The 17352-nt window shown below is 34.5% G+C and overlaps 2 protein-coding genes across 2 annotated transcripts in view; one reads left to right on the forward strand and one right to left on the reverse strand.

Annotated features, from left to right (window-relative positions):
* LOC123236733 (ras GTPase-activating-like protein IQGAP2) overlaps window positions 1–17352 on the forward strand; it is a 124062-nt gene that overhangs the window by 33619 nt on the left and 73091 nt on the right. Inside the window, exons 8-9 of the mRNA XM_044663129.1 lie at window positions 7262–7270; window positions 9030–9117. Coding sequence (XP_044519064.1) covers window positions 7262–7270; window positions 9030–9117 — 97 coding nt within the window. The remainder of the gene's footprint in view (window positions 1–7261; window positions 7271–9029; window positions 9118–17352) is intronic.
* F2RL2 (coagulation factor II thrombin receptor like 2) lies at window positions 404–4159 on the reverse strand. Its single transcript, XM_044658982.1, is given in 3 exon segments — window positions 404–867; window positions 870–1290; window positions 4091–4159. Coding segments are annotated over 3 exon segments (954 nt in total).

A 17352-nucleotide genomic window follows, 5' to 3' on the forward strand; every position in this document is an offset into this window, starting at 1 on the left:
CTTTAAATAGCATCATTGCACTAAGGCAGTGATGAACAAACTTTTTAAAAAGGGGGCCAAAGGAAAGGAAAATAATTTTAGGCGGGCCATTATCTAGCCACGGAGGAAGGGGTAACAACTGTGAGGAGACTCCTTTGATCTGGGGCAGAGGCAGCAGCAGCTGGATAGAACATTTGCATCTGACCCATGGGCCATAGTTTGCCCATCACTGCACTAAGGGATATCAGGTACATACTGAAAGCATCTAACAAAACTCTAATTTTTGCCAGAATTGCATGTAGATGAAACACAGAGGCTGTAGCTATGTTTGTCTTTTTGTGCCTCACAAATGAATATATAGAAGATGTCTTAGCAATATATATTTCAATACCACATATATGTAGACATCTTGCTCTACTGTTCTCTAAGAGGTCTTGATTGTCACGTAGGCATTGGACTGATCTGTGATTTTTGACATTAAAAAGTAAAGGAATGGATCTAGGCAACAGTTAAGGCTGCCCAGGCACAATGCTATGAGATAGGAAAAGTATAAGTCATCATCTGTGTTATTGTTATAGTAATAGTTTACATGATGAGTAATAAGTATTATATTGCTTGGAGTGAAACAAATAGCAAAAAGCACTAGGATGAGGAGAATCACTTTGATATACCAGAACCATTTCTGATGATGGACTTTAAGTGTCCAAGTGATGGATATGTAGCAGAAGATAATGACACCAAGTGGAATTACAAATCTAACAAAGGCCAGAGAAATGAAGTGGTAGGGTGACATCATCTCACAGGTGTTATGTACATCATGACAGGTATAGATCCCAAGTTGGTCCAGGTAATATACTTGCTTTGTTATGAAGAGTGGCACCATAAAAAGAAGAGAGTGATCCACACCAGGCCACAAGCAAGCGTGGCGTATGTGCGCTTTGGGAGCCCACGGTAGGTGAAAGGGTGAACAATGGCCAGGTAACAACTGACGCTGATGCAGGCAAGGAGAAGAATGGAACATTACATGTTGCCATAGAAAACAGCAATGGTCACACGGCACATCACTTCCAGCCAGTTATTTCCGTGGAAATGATAGGCTATTTTAAAGGGAAGTGTGACACAAAAGAGGAGAACTGCCACAGCCAAGTTAATGTAGAAGATGTTTATAGTGATGGTCTGGAAGTAAAATATCCACAGGGTTGCTGCATTTGCTGACACGCCCACTGAGAATACCACTATATATATGGCAGGTGTCAATTTGGTGCTTAGAGAACTCACAGATCCAAAGTAGATTGAAGAGAGGACCTTCACCTAGTGGTGGTATTCAAAACTAAGGAAAAGTTGGTCTCAGGTCTTGGCCTCCTCCATAGCCTGTCTGAAAGGAAGAGGGAGCAAGTTTAGATAAAAATAAGTGTGAAGAGGAATAACCATGGGATTTCCCCCCCAAAAAAGGGGAAGCTTGCAGTTCTGTCATTCTGAACAAATAGCTCTTTCCAGCTGGCTGATAGTAGCTGTCAAGCAGCAGTCTACTATTGCTCAGAACTTAACCTAGATCAGTGATGGGCAAACTACAGCCCATGGGCCAGAAATGTTCTATCTGGCCCACAGACATTCCTAATCTGACGAATACAAAAGAATACAGACTATAAGAAAAATAAATATTTTCCTCTTTTTTCCTCTCTTTCCTTTACTTTGTTTTCCTTTCCTTTGGCCCCCTCTTTAAAAAGTTTGCTCATCACTGACCTAGATCAAAACTTATAGAGCTCAGAGTGGGGTGGGGGAAAAGGCAGTGATCAGACTTTGCCCTGAATCAGTCCACTTCGGGAGCACTGAAAGCTTGTAGGTCCAGAGCCTGAGCTGTCCCTAAGAGTTTAAAATAACACAATATTCCATACTTAAGAAGGCAGCAAGTGGATGAGCCCATACCTTCTTTCCTGAAAATGTACAAAGCCCAGCCCTGACATCAAGTCAGATTGAAAGAGTGAGTAAACAACAACCCAAAAATACCCCACCGTATAAAGCTAATATGGTGATAGACATACCCAAGATGCAACCCTTGAAATAGAGTATGACTTTAAAACATCTACAAGCAAAGCCTCAAATAAAAACGGAGGTTAAGCACAAATTTAACAAGAATTGATGGGTGAGATTAAGCAAGAGTTGTGGTTCCTTTGTAAGAGTTTAAAATGTTTTAATGAAATGGAGAATACTAGAGAAAAAAAAGTTAGAAATGAGACGTATAGAAGGAAGAATTAGAAAAGAATTAATAGCTTGGCACAAGAAGTACATTACTTTGCCCAAATAACCAACTCCCTGAAATTTAGAATATATCAAATAGAAGGCAAACTTGAAGAGACATATTAAAACAAAGTCAAAAGTCAAAAAAAAATTTTTTAATAAGATGTAGTAAAAACACCTGATTTAGAAAGCAGATCAAGAAGAGAGAATTTAAGAATCATTTGGACTAAATGAAAGCCATGATAAAAGAAAAAAGCTTTTATATCATATTTTTTTAAATCACAAAAGAAAATTGCCCAGATCTCTTAGAACCAGAGAACAAAGTGGAAATCAAATCAACTGAATGGTCACCTCATTAAATCTCCAAATGAATCTCAAGAACATTATAACCAAAATCTAGCTTCCAGGTCAAAGAAAAATACATCAAACAAGCCAGAAATAAAAAATTCTAGTATTGAGGTGCCACAGTCAGGATCACATAATTTAGCAATAACCATTACACAGAGTATAAAGTTTACTATATGATATTCCATAAGGCAAACAATATAGAATTCCAAACAAAAATATTATACCTAGGAAAACTAAGTATAATCATACCAGGGTGAGGGGAAGATGGATATTTAACGAGATAAAGAAGTCCCAAACATTCCTGATTAAAAGGCAAGAACTATATAGAAACTTCAAAGGTAAAACACAAAAGATAAGAGAAAAATAAAAAGATTTATTGTTGTTCAATCATTTTAGTTGGCCCTATTTGGGGTTTACTTGGTAAAGATACCAGAGTGGGTTTGACATTTCCTCTCCAACTCATTTTACAGACGGGGAAACTGAGGAAAACAGGGTTAAGCAACTTGCCTCAGGGTCACATAGCAAGTGTCTGAGATCAGATTTGAACTCTGGAAAATGAGCGCCTAATCCAAAGCTGACCCTCTTTCCACTGTGCCACCTAGCTGCTCTAACATAAAAAGATAGAACTGTTTTTATGAAATCCTCTTTCTACAACTCTATAATTATCCTATGTGAGGCAATAAATAATAATTTAAACCTTAATACTTTTAACCACAAGGGTAGACTATAAAAAATTTTTAATTAGTTGCTTAATAATTCTGGATTAGGAAGAAACCCCAGTTTTTTATGTGCAGATGATGGGAAGTCATCTGAATTAGGGGTCAGTGGATGTGGTCAGATCTGTACTTTTGAAAAAGCACTTTGGTGCGGTGTTGTTGTTGTTTTTTTAATCCTTACCTTCTATCTTAGAATTGATACTAAGTTTCAGTTCAAAGACAAGAGTGGTAAGGTCTAGGCAATTGGGATTAAGTGACTTGTCTAGAGTCACACACGTAGGAAATATTGTGAGGCCAGATTTAAAACCAGGACCTTCTGACTCTAGACCTGACTGACTTTATCCACTGGCAGCTTTTTTTGGAGTAATGTGAGATATGAGGCATGAAGATAAATTAGGAAGTTATTTCAATAGTCTAGAGCAATGATGGTGAACTTATGGCACACTGCCAAAGATGGCATATAGAATGTTCTTTCTGGGCATGTGTGTCATCCCCCACCAAAATTCATTACTAGAAAGGCAGAGGGACTTGGTCTGAGCTGCTCACTTCCCCATCTCCACCGTGCCTGATGACATTTTTTCATATCACTAGCCCATCTTCCCAGCAGCCCCAATGTGGGAATGCACAAGGGATGGGTGGTTCACAGGCAGCAGAGCTGGAAGAGGAGGGAAGCACTTGGGCCACTCTCCTCCCCCTCCCCACCCCTGCTGAGGACATTCCTCACTTCACCTGCCCCTCTACCCAGCAGACCAATGGGAGTGCTTCCTCCCTCCCCTATATGGGTTAAGGAGAAGGGGGGGACAGGGTACATGTGCCACTTGGTCTGGGGAGGAAGGGCATGGCACAGCATGCAGTCTCTGGGAATGGGAACCGGGCATGGCACCTGGTTTCTTAAAGGTTTGACATCCCTGGCCTAGGGCATGAGAAAATGAGATGGCAGCTATGTGAGTAAAGAGAAGTGGGTATATCCAAAAGAAGAATGTATATAGTCTGTTCATGACAAGATTTGGCAACAGAGTTTTTTGAGTGAGGATCACAGCAACATTGAAAACCTCAGTGACTAGAAGGATGATAGGATTATAGCTTTTAGAGCTGACCTGGACACTAGACCAATGGCTAATGTCCAAATTGGGATTCGAACCCAGATTTTCCTGATTCTGAACACTGTTTTTTCTTCCATATTTTTTTCATGTACAGTAGAGGTCATACCCTCTACAGTAGTAGTAGGGAAAATTGAAAGAGGGATGGGTTTTTGGTGGGGTGAGAAGAAGATAATGAGTTGTGACTGGGGCATGTTGTTTTTTAGATTCTCTCAGAATATATCTAAGAGGCAAGTGAAGATTTATGATTATAGCTCAGGAGATAGACTACAGCTAAATATGTAGAAAATCTTTTTGACTTAGCAATTCCACTATTAGGTTTATATCCTAAGGTGATCAAGGAAAATGGAAAAGCACCTTTATGTTCTACAATATTTATAGGAGCTATTTTTTGTGGTATAAAATAACTAGAAATTGAAGGGAATGCTCATCAGTTGGGGAATGGCTAAACAAGTTGTGGCATGTGATTGTGATGGAATACTACTGCTCCATAAGAAATGACAAAACAGGTTAATTTTGGAAAACCACAGTAAAATTTACTACATGGAATTATGAAGAATGAAACAAGCAGAATCAAGAGAACATTAATATTCAGCAAAAGAAATATTTTTGAGGAATGACTTGTATGTGTCTACCTACAGAGAGAGACCTGATAAATAGAAATAAGTTACACATAGTTTTATATGTACATATATCTTTTTTCAAATGCTGCCTCTAATGGGGAGAAGGGGGAAGGAAGGAAGAAGTTAACTCAATATCTTAGTATTTTAATGTTACAGATAAATAAATTTTTAATGATAATCTGAATCCATCAGAACTAATGAACTAAAAAAAAAAGCATAGATTAAAAAAAGAGAAGGGTGTACAGCAGAGCTAAGGGGGTACAACAAATTATTGAGCATGACATGCGTAAAGTTCTAGCAAATGAGAAGGAGAATAAGTGGTCAGAGAGGTAGGAAGAATCAAGAGAAGGCAGTGACACAAAATACCTAGAGAGAAGGTGATTACTGATATTAAGGGCTGCAGAGAAATTTTTAAAAAATGAAGATGAAGAAAAGGTGACTATATTTGGCAATTAAGAGAGCATTGATGGGGGTATGGGGGCTGGGGGTTGGGGTATAGGTGGGGAACTGGAGAGGAGCAGCTAGGTGGCTCAGTGGATTGAGTGCTAGGCCTTGAAATAGGAGGGTCCTAGGTTCAAACTTCCTAGTTGTGCGAAGTCACTTAACCCACATTGCCTAGCCCTTACCACTCTTCTGCTCTGGAACTAATATACAGTATTGAGTCTAAGATGGGAGGTAAGGGTTTTTTAAAAGAGACATTTGGAGAGCATGTTTCAGTTGAATGCTAAGGTCATAAACCAGATGGTTGAGGGTTTAGAAGAGAGAATGAGGGGTAAAGATATGAAGACTTTAGCAAATGGTTGCAGAGGGTTTTTGTAAGTAGATTAGCTAAGAAAGGGAGAGATTTAAATCAAACATTCCATGAAATGGTAGGATCTAATAAGTTTCTTTAATCATAGTGCAGATATAGGTATGCATATAGGCAGCATGGAAGGATCTGGTAGGTAGGGAGAAATTAAAGATTAGAGAGAAATAGGGGATGTCCAAAAGAACAGTTTTCTGGAGGAAATAGAGAGATATGGGAAGAAAGATGTAAAGGAAATATTCTTGGCAAATAAAAGTGTCACCTCTTCATCAAAGACTGTGAGAAAGAAGGAGATATATTGGGGATGGAGGAGGGAGGTGACATATGAAGATTATGAAATGGGAAGAAGGGGAAAAAATGAATGTGTTGTTATTGTTTTATAAAGTGAGCATTATCTGAGAAGCCAAAGCTGGGAAAGATAAAGATATCTACTTTGAACATGTTGATTTTGAAAAGCCCAAGGCATGCAGTTTAAAATGTTTTATGAGGACAGGAAAGTGGCACAATGAATAGAGTGCCAAGTGCTAATTTAGGCTGGGTTCAAATCAAGTCTCAGACAATTCCTATATGTGTCACCTCTGGACAAGTCACTTAAGTCCTATTGCATAGCCCTTACTGCTCTTCTGCCTTAGAAACAATACATAATATTGATTCTTAAGAAGGTAAGGGTTTAAAAAAAAAACCTTTGTCTTAGGGCAGCCAATATGTTTCAATGGATAGAGTGCCAAGCCCTGGAGACAGGAAGACCTGGGTTAAAATCTGATCTCATATACTTCCTAACTGTGTGACCATGGACAGGTCACTTAAACCCCAGTCACCTAGCCCTTAACACTTTTCTTCCTTGGAACCAATTCTTACTGTGGATTCTAAGACAGAAAATAGGGGTTTAAAAAATAAAATAAAATAAAGTAAAATAAATGTCTGATAGGCAAGCAATGATGGTAAATTTGAGCTCAGGAGAGATAAATCAATACCATAATATGAATCAGAAGATAATTAAATCTATGGGAGCCAAAGAAATAACCAAATAAAAAAATATTGAGAAAGAAAAAAGAAAAGAGCACCCAAAACAATGCCTCTCCTAAGAAATAGATAACCTCTTCATGGAGGGGGGTGAGAAGTGAAGAGATTTGATAGAAATAGCTGCTATTGTGAGTGGGGTAGTGTCTCATTTAGAGAGGAGTAAAAAGATGTCCTTTTTCCAGTAAAGGCTTCATTAAGATGTCATTACATAATTTTAATAGTGGACTCCTTCCAGCTCTATCTAGTAACACATAAGTAGGAATAAAAGAGGGAGATGGTGGGATTATTTATGAGATATACTCTGGCAAGACATGAGCAAGATTTGGAAACAGAATAAGAGTGGGTTCAGCTAGTTTGCTAACATGTCAAATTTGGGAAGGAAGAAAAAGGAAGAATATAGTCAGAGCAAAGGTGAAAAGTGATGAATAGCTTGGGAAAGTGCCTTAATATGGGTCATGACAAGGACAAAAAATAGAAGTGGCAAAGTAGAGAGAGCTGGAATGACAGAAGATAATAATAGGCCTGGGGAAATTCAAAATTCTTAAATATGGAAGGGGGGAGGAACAGGTAAGCAAGTTTGAGGGTACAAACTTCCCTGGGTATAGCAGAGCTAAAGTAGAGGAGTATTTTATGAAAGTTAATTAGTTTGAGAAACTGAAATTGTCTGTTATTTAAAAGAACATCAATATATATATTGAAGTCCTTCCTCTACTAGAAAGGAAGGAGTTAGGGGCGAAGAGACTGCATGCGACTTCATTGAAAAAGAAAATGGAATAAAGTTTTGTTCAGTCATTTCAGTTGTGCCCAACTCTTTGTGACCCTATTTGGGGTTTTCTTTGCAAAGATATTTCAGTGATTGGCCATTTTCTTCTCTAGATCATTTTACAGATGAGGAAACTGAGGCAAACAGGGTTAAATGACTTATCTGGGTCAAATAGCTAGTAGGTGTCTGAGGCCAGATTTTGAATTAGGAAGGTAAGTTTTCTTGACTCTAGGCTCAATAGTCTATTTGACTAGTGGCATCTAGTGGCCCAAAATGACCTGAGAGTTAGTGAATAACAGTTATGAGAATATGCTTGGGGTAGGGGTGGTCTCAGTGTGAACTTCAAAGCCAGTTAGTGCAACCTCTTCATTTTATGGAACAGGAAACTGAGGCTCAGAGCCACTAAGTGTCTTGCCCAAAATCACATAATTAGTAGCTGCAAAATCCAGTATCTGAACCCAGGTTGTCTGATTTCCACTTCAATCACTCTTTCCCCTGAACCTTTGTTCAGATCTCTTTCTCTAATATTTTCTACCCCCATTTGTTCATTTAATAAATATTTTATTTTAATAACTGTTCTATACTAGTCACTTAATCCTGTTTGCCTCTATTCTTCATCTGTAAAGTGACCTGGAGATGGAAATGGCAAACCACTTCAGTATCTTTACAAAGAAAAACCTCAAATGGGTTCATGAAGAGTTGGATATGACTGAAAAGACTTAAAAACAACATTAGTTTATATTCTAGACACTGACATTGTTCTAGATACTAGGGATATGAAGACATAAAGGCCCTCTTTCTTCCTTCCCCTTCCATCCAACAACATTCTTTTGTAGCAGGTGATGAAGAAATTAAAAAGTCAAAGAATGGATTGTGTTTTAAGAAAAGAGGAAGAGATTTTAAAGGTTATCTAAGTTCAATTGATATTTAACAAATGAGGTTAATTCATGGGGTTTTAAAATTCATGAGGTTGATTCATGGGATTTTAAAATGTGGTAACAACCGAAATTATTTTGTTATACATAATTCTGATTTTGGAGAGGTCAGCACAAAGAGAGAAAATGTCTAGTCCTCTCTCTTGTTGGTCACAGCATTCCCTGACAAATTCTTCTTCTTCAGTTACTAGTATTCTTTTCCAAATTGAAGTCCATTAGAAGTTTAGAGAGTTTCTATAAAATAGAGGATTTCACTTTCTTCCTTAGAGATATGATCTTTTAAGATTTTAGACTATTTAGTACAGCAAGTCAACCATCAAATTTGTCATAAAGTTGTATAGCATAGTTTACTATCTTACACTACATCATTATTTGGTAATAGTAACCTAAATGATTGTAAAGCAGAAATAACTTACTAAATTATTTGACTTCTGGGAAAGCAGTTACTCATTCTTTATAATATTCCTCATTTGTTTTTTCTCTCTTATTCTTCTTCCAGAGTTCTGATGCTTACCCATTTCTTTGGCTGGAAGAAATACAAGCAGCAATAGACTATGCCAATCTGGATGTGATCAGAGTAACTAAATGTAAGTGACATTTATTATTTGGTTTGAAGCAGATCTCTCTTATTCCTATGCATACCTTCTATTATTTGTGTTCTCCATTTCTTGACAGGTTTATCAAAAAATTATTTCTGGCAGTTTTATTATATTGTTTTAAATAATTCAGGACTGTCTCCAGAAAAGTTGAAAATACAGATTTTTTTCATTATATTTGAAATTAATCTCTGCTTTCTTTCCTTCTCTCTCTTTCTCTCTCTCCCTCTCTCTCTCTCTCACTATCACCCTTGTTCTCTCCCTCTCTCCCTCCCTTTCTTCTTTCCTTACTCCTTATCTTCCTTTTCCCCTTGTTTCTTTTCTCACTTCTTCTTTCCTTCCCTTCTGCTTTCCCTCTTTTCCTTCCTTCCTACCTCTATATCCAGTTCTAGAAAATTCATCTTTTATAGTTCACATTTCTGCTCTGTAAATCTTCCCATTATCTTCCATGACATAAAGAATAGAAAACAATTGTTTTCACTTGTTGTTTGGAAGGAATTGCATAATCATAAAAAATAATCTGTCTTTTCACTATAAGTGAAAATAATTGTTATAACACCTCATTAACTTATCTTAAGTGGCATAATTAAGGATCCACTTCATTTTATCAAATATCATAGTCCAACGAAATGGCTCAAATTTGTATCCCAAATATGTTTTTAAACTTCAGAGATACTTTTAAAAATATCAAACATCAGAGAGTTGCATTGTAGAAAGATGGAAGAGTAGGAGTGAAACTTCCTTGCCTTCCTAACACTTCCTACAATCAACCAAAAATAAATATACTGAATCAATTCTAAAAATATAACAAAAAGCAAATGAGCATTGACAGTAAAGCTAAATAGCAATAGACACCTAGGGAGGAAGGTTTTTACTTTTCTGAAGGCCTGTAACATAAATTGACCAAACAGCTTGGAATCAACAAAACAACCCCTGAGGATAGGATTAGCAATCTCATCCTTTTTTTTTTTTCTTTTTTTTTTTTTTTTTGCTGAGCCCCAAGAGCCTACAACCAGGAGGATACCACTGGAATCCCCAGCTATATGTCTGCTGCTATAGGAATCTCACAAGATAAAATAACCTATTAAGAACTAGAATTGGACAAGGGGAAGCTAATGATCTCTTAAGACAACAAGAAATAATAAAGCAAAAAGAAAAGAATGGAATAATAGAAGAGAATATGAAACATCTTACAACAAAAACAACTGACCTGGAAAATAGATCAAGGAGAGACAATATAAGAATAGTTGAACTCCTGGGAAGCTACAATAAAAAAAAAAAAGTTTAGACACCATGCTCCAAGAAATCATTAAGGAAAATTGCCCAGAAATCCTAGGATCAAAGGGAAAAATAGAAATTGAATGTTTCCATCAATAACAAAGACCTAAATTAAATTGCACAGGAACATCATTGCTATATTCCATAACTCCCAGGTTAAGAAAAAAATAATACTACAAGCAACAAGGAAAAAAACAATTTAAATACTGTGGAACTACAGTCAGAATAACATGAGACTTAGCAGCCACAACATTTTTAAAAATGCAGGACATGGAACACGGCATTTTGTAAAGCAAAAAACTGGGCCTAGATCCAAGAACAATATTTCCAGCAAAACCAAGTATAATTATAAAAGCTAAAAAAAATAGATATTTAATAACTAATGGAGTTTAAACCATTCCCAGGGAAAATCCAGAACTCACTAGAAAATTTGATCTATAAGAAACATACAAAGGTAATGATGCTTTTAAAGACTAATCATAAATGCTCCCAAATGTAAAAATATTTGATTCTTATATGGGAAAATGTTATTTAGGGCCCTTGAGAAGTCATCATTGCCTGAGTATTTTGAAGGGATGTGTTCAGAAGGAAACCATGAGATCAAGGTGAATAAATAGAATGAGCCAGAATGGTAGTGGAGTAGATCAGGAGGAGGTAGGATGGAATGGCTATTTCATTTGAAGAAGGAATGAGAGGAGGAAATGACAAAGAAAGAGGAGGTAGGAAGAGGAAGAGGGTGGTGGGGGGCGTTGTTCTAGAATCCTACTCTCATCAGATCTGGGATAAAGAGAGAACCACATACACATTAAGAAGGGTAAAAATCTTCTTAATGTACAGAGAAACAAGAAGAAAAGGGGAGAAGGGGATACAGGAGGGACTGGGATAAGATAAGGGAAGGGGGGCAAGCAAAGGGAAAAGTCACTTAAGGAAAGGAATTGAAGGATTAAGAGAAGAAAGAGTAGATTAAGAAGAAAGAAGACAAGGAGATAAAAGTGGGGGAGGAAGGGATACTGGAAAGGAAGGGAGGAGTACATATCAAGAAACTGGAAAAAGGGATGGATTCTTAGGATAAGATAAGTGAGGAGGGATACAGCAAAAAAAGAAATAGAATTATGAACAGAGAGGAAAAGTAAAATGGAGAGGGAAATAATTTTGATATTGCATGTGAAAGGGATTTCATCCATAAAACAAAGACAGGTGGCAAAATATATCAAAAATCAAAACCTTACTATATGTTGTTTTCAAGAAACACATTTTAAAATGAGAGACAGGTATAGAGTAAAAAAGTCTGGAGCATAATATACTATGCCTCAGCTGATACAAAGAAAGCAGAGGTGGCAATTATGATCTCTGACAAAGTTAAAGCTAAAAAAGTTATAAAAAGATAAACAGGGAAGCTATATTATGTTAAAAGGTACCACAAATAATGAAACAGCAGTCTTAAATCTATATGTACCAAATGTTATAGCATCCACATTTTTAAGGGAAATATTTCATGAGTTAAGGTAGAAATATATAACAAAACAATAATAATAGAGGACTTTAATTTCCTAGCCAGAAGTAGGTAAATCTAACCCAAAAAAAATGTCAAAGAAGTTTATAAAGTCTTAACCAAGTTAAATATAATAAATATCTGAAGAGAATTGAATGGCAACAGAAAAGAAATATACCTTCTTCTCAGTGGTACATGATATTCAAAAAGTTTACCATTATTAAATGGCTACAAAAATATTATATAGTTAAATGTGGAAAAGCAGAAATATTAAATGCAACTTTCTGAGACCATAACACAATAAAAAATTATATACAATAAGGGACTGTGAAAACAAAAAAGTAAAAACTAATTGAAGACCAAATAACCTAATCTTAAAGAATGCATGGGTTAAAGAACAAATTATGAAATAATAAATAATTTCATTAAATAGAATGATAATAATGAGAAAACATACCAAAACCCATGGGATACAACAAAAGCAGTAATTGGAGGGAATTTTATATCTTTAAAGGCTCATATTAAAAAAATAGAGAAGTAAAATATGAATGAATTGGGAATGCTATTTTAAAAACTAAAAAAAGAACAAATTAAAAATTCCCAACTAAGCACTAAATTAAAAATTCTAAAAATTAAAGGTGAGATCAATAAAATTAAATGTAGGAAAATCATTGAATTTATAAGTAAATCTATGAAATTGATTTCAATAAAAAATCAACAAAACATATACTATTAGTTAATCTGTTTTTTAAGAGAGAGAGAAAAGAAAAATGAGTGACTATACAACCAGTGAAGATAAAATTAAAGTAGTTATTAGGAGTTTTTGCCTACTGAAATGAAAAAAAAATTAACAATGAAAGAAACAGAATACTTCCAAAAAATAAACTATTTAGATAGACTATCAGTGCAAGAAATGAAATACACAAATAAACCTATTTTAGAAAAAAGAAATTGAACAAGCCATAAATGAACTTCCTAAGAAAAAGGTGTCAGGACCAAATGGATTTACAAGTGAATCCTACCAAACATTTAAGGACCAATTAATTCCAATGTTAAACAAATTATTAAAAATAACAGGCAAAGAAGGAGTTTTACCAAACTCCTTTTATGAAACAAACAGGGTGCTAGTACCTAAAACAGGAAGAGCAAAAACATAGAAAGAAAATCATAGACCACTCTCATTGCATGTGGATGCAAAAGTCCTAAACAAAATGCTGGCTAGGAAACTACAACAATATGTCACAAAGATAATACATTGTGACCAAACAGGACTTGTATACCAGGAATGCAGGGATAGTTTAATATAAGTAAAACTAGCAACATAATTGATAATGACAACAAAAGTAATAAAAACCATGTGACTATATCAATAGATACTAAAAAAGCCTTTGACAAAATACAACACTCATTCCTATGAAAATTATTGGAAAACATTAAATTATAAATGGAGTTTTTCTTAAAACAATACATAGCATTTACCTAAAACCATAAGCATTATCTGTAATGGGGAGAAACTAAAGCCTTCCCAATAAGCTCAGAAATGAAACAAGGATATGCCCATTATCATCAATATTATTTAACATAACATTAGAAATGCTAGCCATAGCAATAAGAGAAGAAAAAGAAATCAAAGGATTCAGAGTAGGCAAACAGGTAATAAAAAAGTTTGCTGATGACATAATGCTATATGTAAAAAATCAACTAAATAGTTAGTTGGAACCACAGATAATTTTAGCAAGAGTAATAACAGAATGAATATAAAATAAATGCACATAAAACATAAGCATTTTACATATTACTAACAAAGTACTGCAAGAAGAGATAGAAATAGATATTCCATTTAACATAACCACAAAAAGAATAAAATACCTGGGAGTATACCTGCCAAAACAAACCCAGGAACTACGTGAACATAATTATAAAATACTATTTACAAAAATAAAGTCAGATATAAATAAGTGGAAAAATATTCTTTGTTCGCGAATGGACAAAGCCAATATAATTGAGATGACAATCCTACCTAAATTAATATACTGCCAAAATTTATTTTATTGAGTTATAAAAGTAATAAAATTAATTTGGAGGATTGAAAGATCCAGAATATCAAAGTAATTAATGAAAATAATGTAAAGGACAGAGGTCTAGCAAGTACTAGATTTTAAATTGTATTGTAAAACAATATTTGTCAAAATTACCTGATACTAACTAAGAAGTAGAAAGGTAAACCAGTGGAACAGAATATATATAAAACAAACAGCAGTAAAAGATTATAGTATTCTGGTATTTAACAAACCATAGATTTGGGAATAACAAATCACTATTTGGAAAAATTGCTGGGATAACTAGAATCTAGTTTAATAGAAACTAGGTATAGACACCGTTCACTAAGATCAAAATGGATACAAAATCGACATAAAAAGACATACCATAAGTAAATTAGAAGAAGAACAATGAACCATTTATGGATTTATGGATAGGAGATGAATTTTTGAATCAACAAGAGATGGAGACCATTGTGAAATATAAAATGGATAATTTGAATATATTAAATTGATAAGTTTTTGTTCAAATAAATGATAAATATTAGAAGGAAAGCAGAAAATTCGTGGGAGAGAATTTTATAGACAGCCCCTCAGGCAGAGGTCTCATTTATAAAATATATAGTGAACTTTGTCAAATTTATAAGAATTAGTCATCCACCAATTAATAAATTGAGCAAATGATATGAACAGACAATTCTTAGGTGAAGAAATCAAAGCCATATATGAAAAAATGTTCCAAATCGCTAATGATAAAAGAAATGCAAACCAAAAACCTTGTAAGATATCATCTCACACCCACTAGACTGGCTAAAATGACAAAAGGGCAAAGTGAAAAAATTTGGAGGGAACATGGAAAAACAGACACTAATGTATTGTTGGTGGAGCTGTGAACTGATCAAACCATTTTGGAGAGTAATTTGGAATTACAGCCAGAGAATTATAAAACTGTGTATACCCTTAGACTCAGCAATGCTATTGCAATATTATTGCTGGGTCTATTTCCAAAGAAAATTAGGGAAAGAAGAAAAGAACCCATATGTTCCAAGATTTTTATAGCAGCTTTCTTTGTGGTGGCAAAGAATTGGAAACTGAGGGGACATCCTTTAATTGGAGAATGACTGAACAAATTGTAGCATATGATTGTGATGGAATACTACTGAGCCATAAGAAACAATGAACAAACTGGTTTTTAAAAACCTGAAAAGAATTATACTAGATAATGAACAGTGAAATGAGTAAACCAGGAAAACATTATATACAGGCACAGAACTAATGCTGGAAGAATAAACTGAGAAATTACCTCCAGAAAGTGAACAGGAAGATAAAACAGGAAAGAATTTATATGAACATATTGACCTTGATGACAGTATATCCTATGTGATGTGGGGAGGGGAAGGACAGGTTGGGACACTAGTGGATGGGATCTATTATGTAGATATGAGGAAAAGTAAATTAAACATATATGAGATCTATGGTTTCATATGTGTAATAGTTTCTTTTTCTTTATATGTGGATTTGTAAATATTTGGAATAAAAATATCATAAAATATCAAACATCCATGGTTTGCATGTGTTTCTTATTTTCTTAGACTGCAACAAATGTGCATATTTCTCCTACCTGAACTTTTCCGCTCTTTGTGGAAATATTAATGTCTTCCTTTCCTGAAGACCTAGACAAAAGCAGAAATAAACCATTAACAGTGTGAGATAAGAACATATGGAGAAATTTACAATATATGTGGAAAATGAAGGCTTCATAAATTTCTAAGCCTCATAGAAACTGTATGGCATTTTACAATAAAGGCGCAAAAAGAAGCTAAAATGGACAAGATTTTATTTTCCATAGTAAACAACTTTAAAATGTTGTTTTGTTGTTTCATTTAAATTAAATGAAATTAAATATTCTGTTTAAATTTGGTCCACAAATACCAATTCAGTTTTAAAGTTTACGAGTACTATCTTTCCTTAGACTATTAAGAAAACTTGGTTTTTTTAAATACATTTTTTCTTTATTTTATTCCATTAACAAATTTACACATACGTTTTCCAAGGTTACATGATTCATGTTGTTTCCCTCCCCTCTTCCTTCCCCTCTCCTGGAGTTGACAAGTAATTTCACTGGGTTATACATGTATTATCACCCAAAACCTATTTCTATCTTGTTCATTTTGGTAAGAGAGGAATCTTAGAAAAGCAAAACCCCAAATCATATGCCCAAATAAACAAGTGATAAAGCATATACTTTCATCTGCATTTCTATTCCCACAGTTCTTTCTCTAGAGGTGGGTAGCATTCTTTTCATAACACTCTCAGAATTGTCCTGGATCATTGTATTGCTGTTAGTAGCAAAGTCTGTCACATTTGAAGATCTAAGCTTTCAAGATAAGAACTCATTATTTGTTTAAGAATAGCATAAAGAACTGGAAAGTAGTCTGAAATAAACTACATAAAGAACAATATTTTACACTATTTTTCAAGAATAGGCTGAAATTGATATATGCCCTAGACATAAAGGGAGAATATTATAAATAAATCAGAAACATATTCCCTATCAGATTTATGGTTAGGAGAATAATTTATGAGTAAACAGAGAGAGTATTATAGGGTATGAAATGGCTAATTTTGATTACATTAAATTTAAAAGTTTTCTAAAAATAAAATCAATGTAGCCAAAATTAAAAAGAAAACAACTGACTAAGGGTTTGGGAGTGGGGGAAGATTTATAACCAGTTTTTCAGATAAAGGCCTAATATCTCATAGATAGAGAACTGAGTCAAATGTATAAGAATATAAGTTATTCCCCAATTGATAGATGGTCAAAGCATATAAACAAGCAGCTTTTGGAAGCAGAAGCCAAAGCTATATGTGGTCATATGAAAAAAATGCTCTAAATCATTAGCAGAGAAATGTAAATTAAACAACTTTAAGGTCTTATATCATATTGGCTAACATGACAGAAAAAGAAAAATGATAAATGTTGGAGGTGATGTGGGAAAATTTATATACTAATACATTGTTGGTGAAATTGTGAACTGGTCCAACCGTTTTTGAGAATAATTCAGGATTATATGAGTAAGTTATTATTTGTCATTGGAATTATCAACTTTAATCATAAGACATGGAATTTGCAACAAGAATATTTTTCTGGAGATGATCTATGGATTTTTTTAATTAACATTTTGTTTTCTATGTTCAGAAACTATATGGGTAAATTTCTTGAATTATTTGTTGAATTCTGGATGCAAGTTTTGTTGTTTTTTTTAATATTGTATTTTACCAATTACATGTAATAAATTTCCACATAAATTTTCTGAAGTTATATGATACAAATTGTCTCCCTCCCTCTCTTCCTTCCCCACTGCTGGAGCTGGCAAGCAATTCAATCTGGGTTGTATGTGTATTATCATGCAAAAC

The sequence above is a fragment of the Gracilinanus agilis genome, chromosome 1, assembly GCF_016433145.1.
Source record: "Gracilinanus agilis isolate LMUSP501 chromosome 1, AgileGrace, whole genome shotgun sequence".
Classification (NCBI taxonomy): Eukaryota; Metazoa; Chordata; class Mammalia; order Didelphimorphia; family Didelphidae; genus Gracilinanus; species Gracilinanus agilis.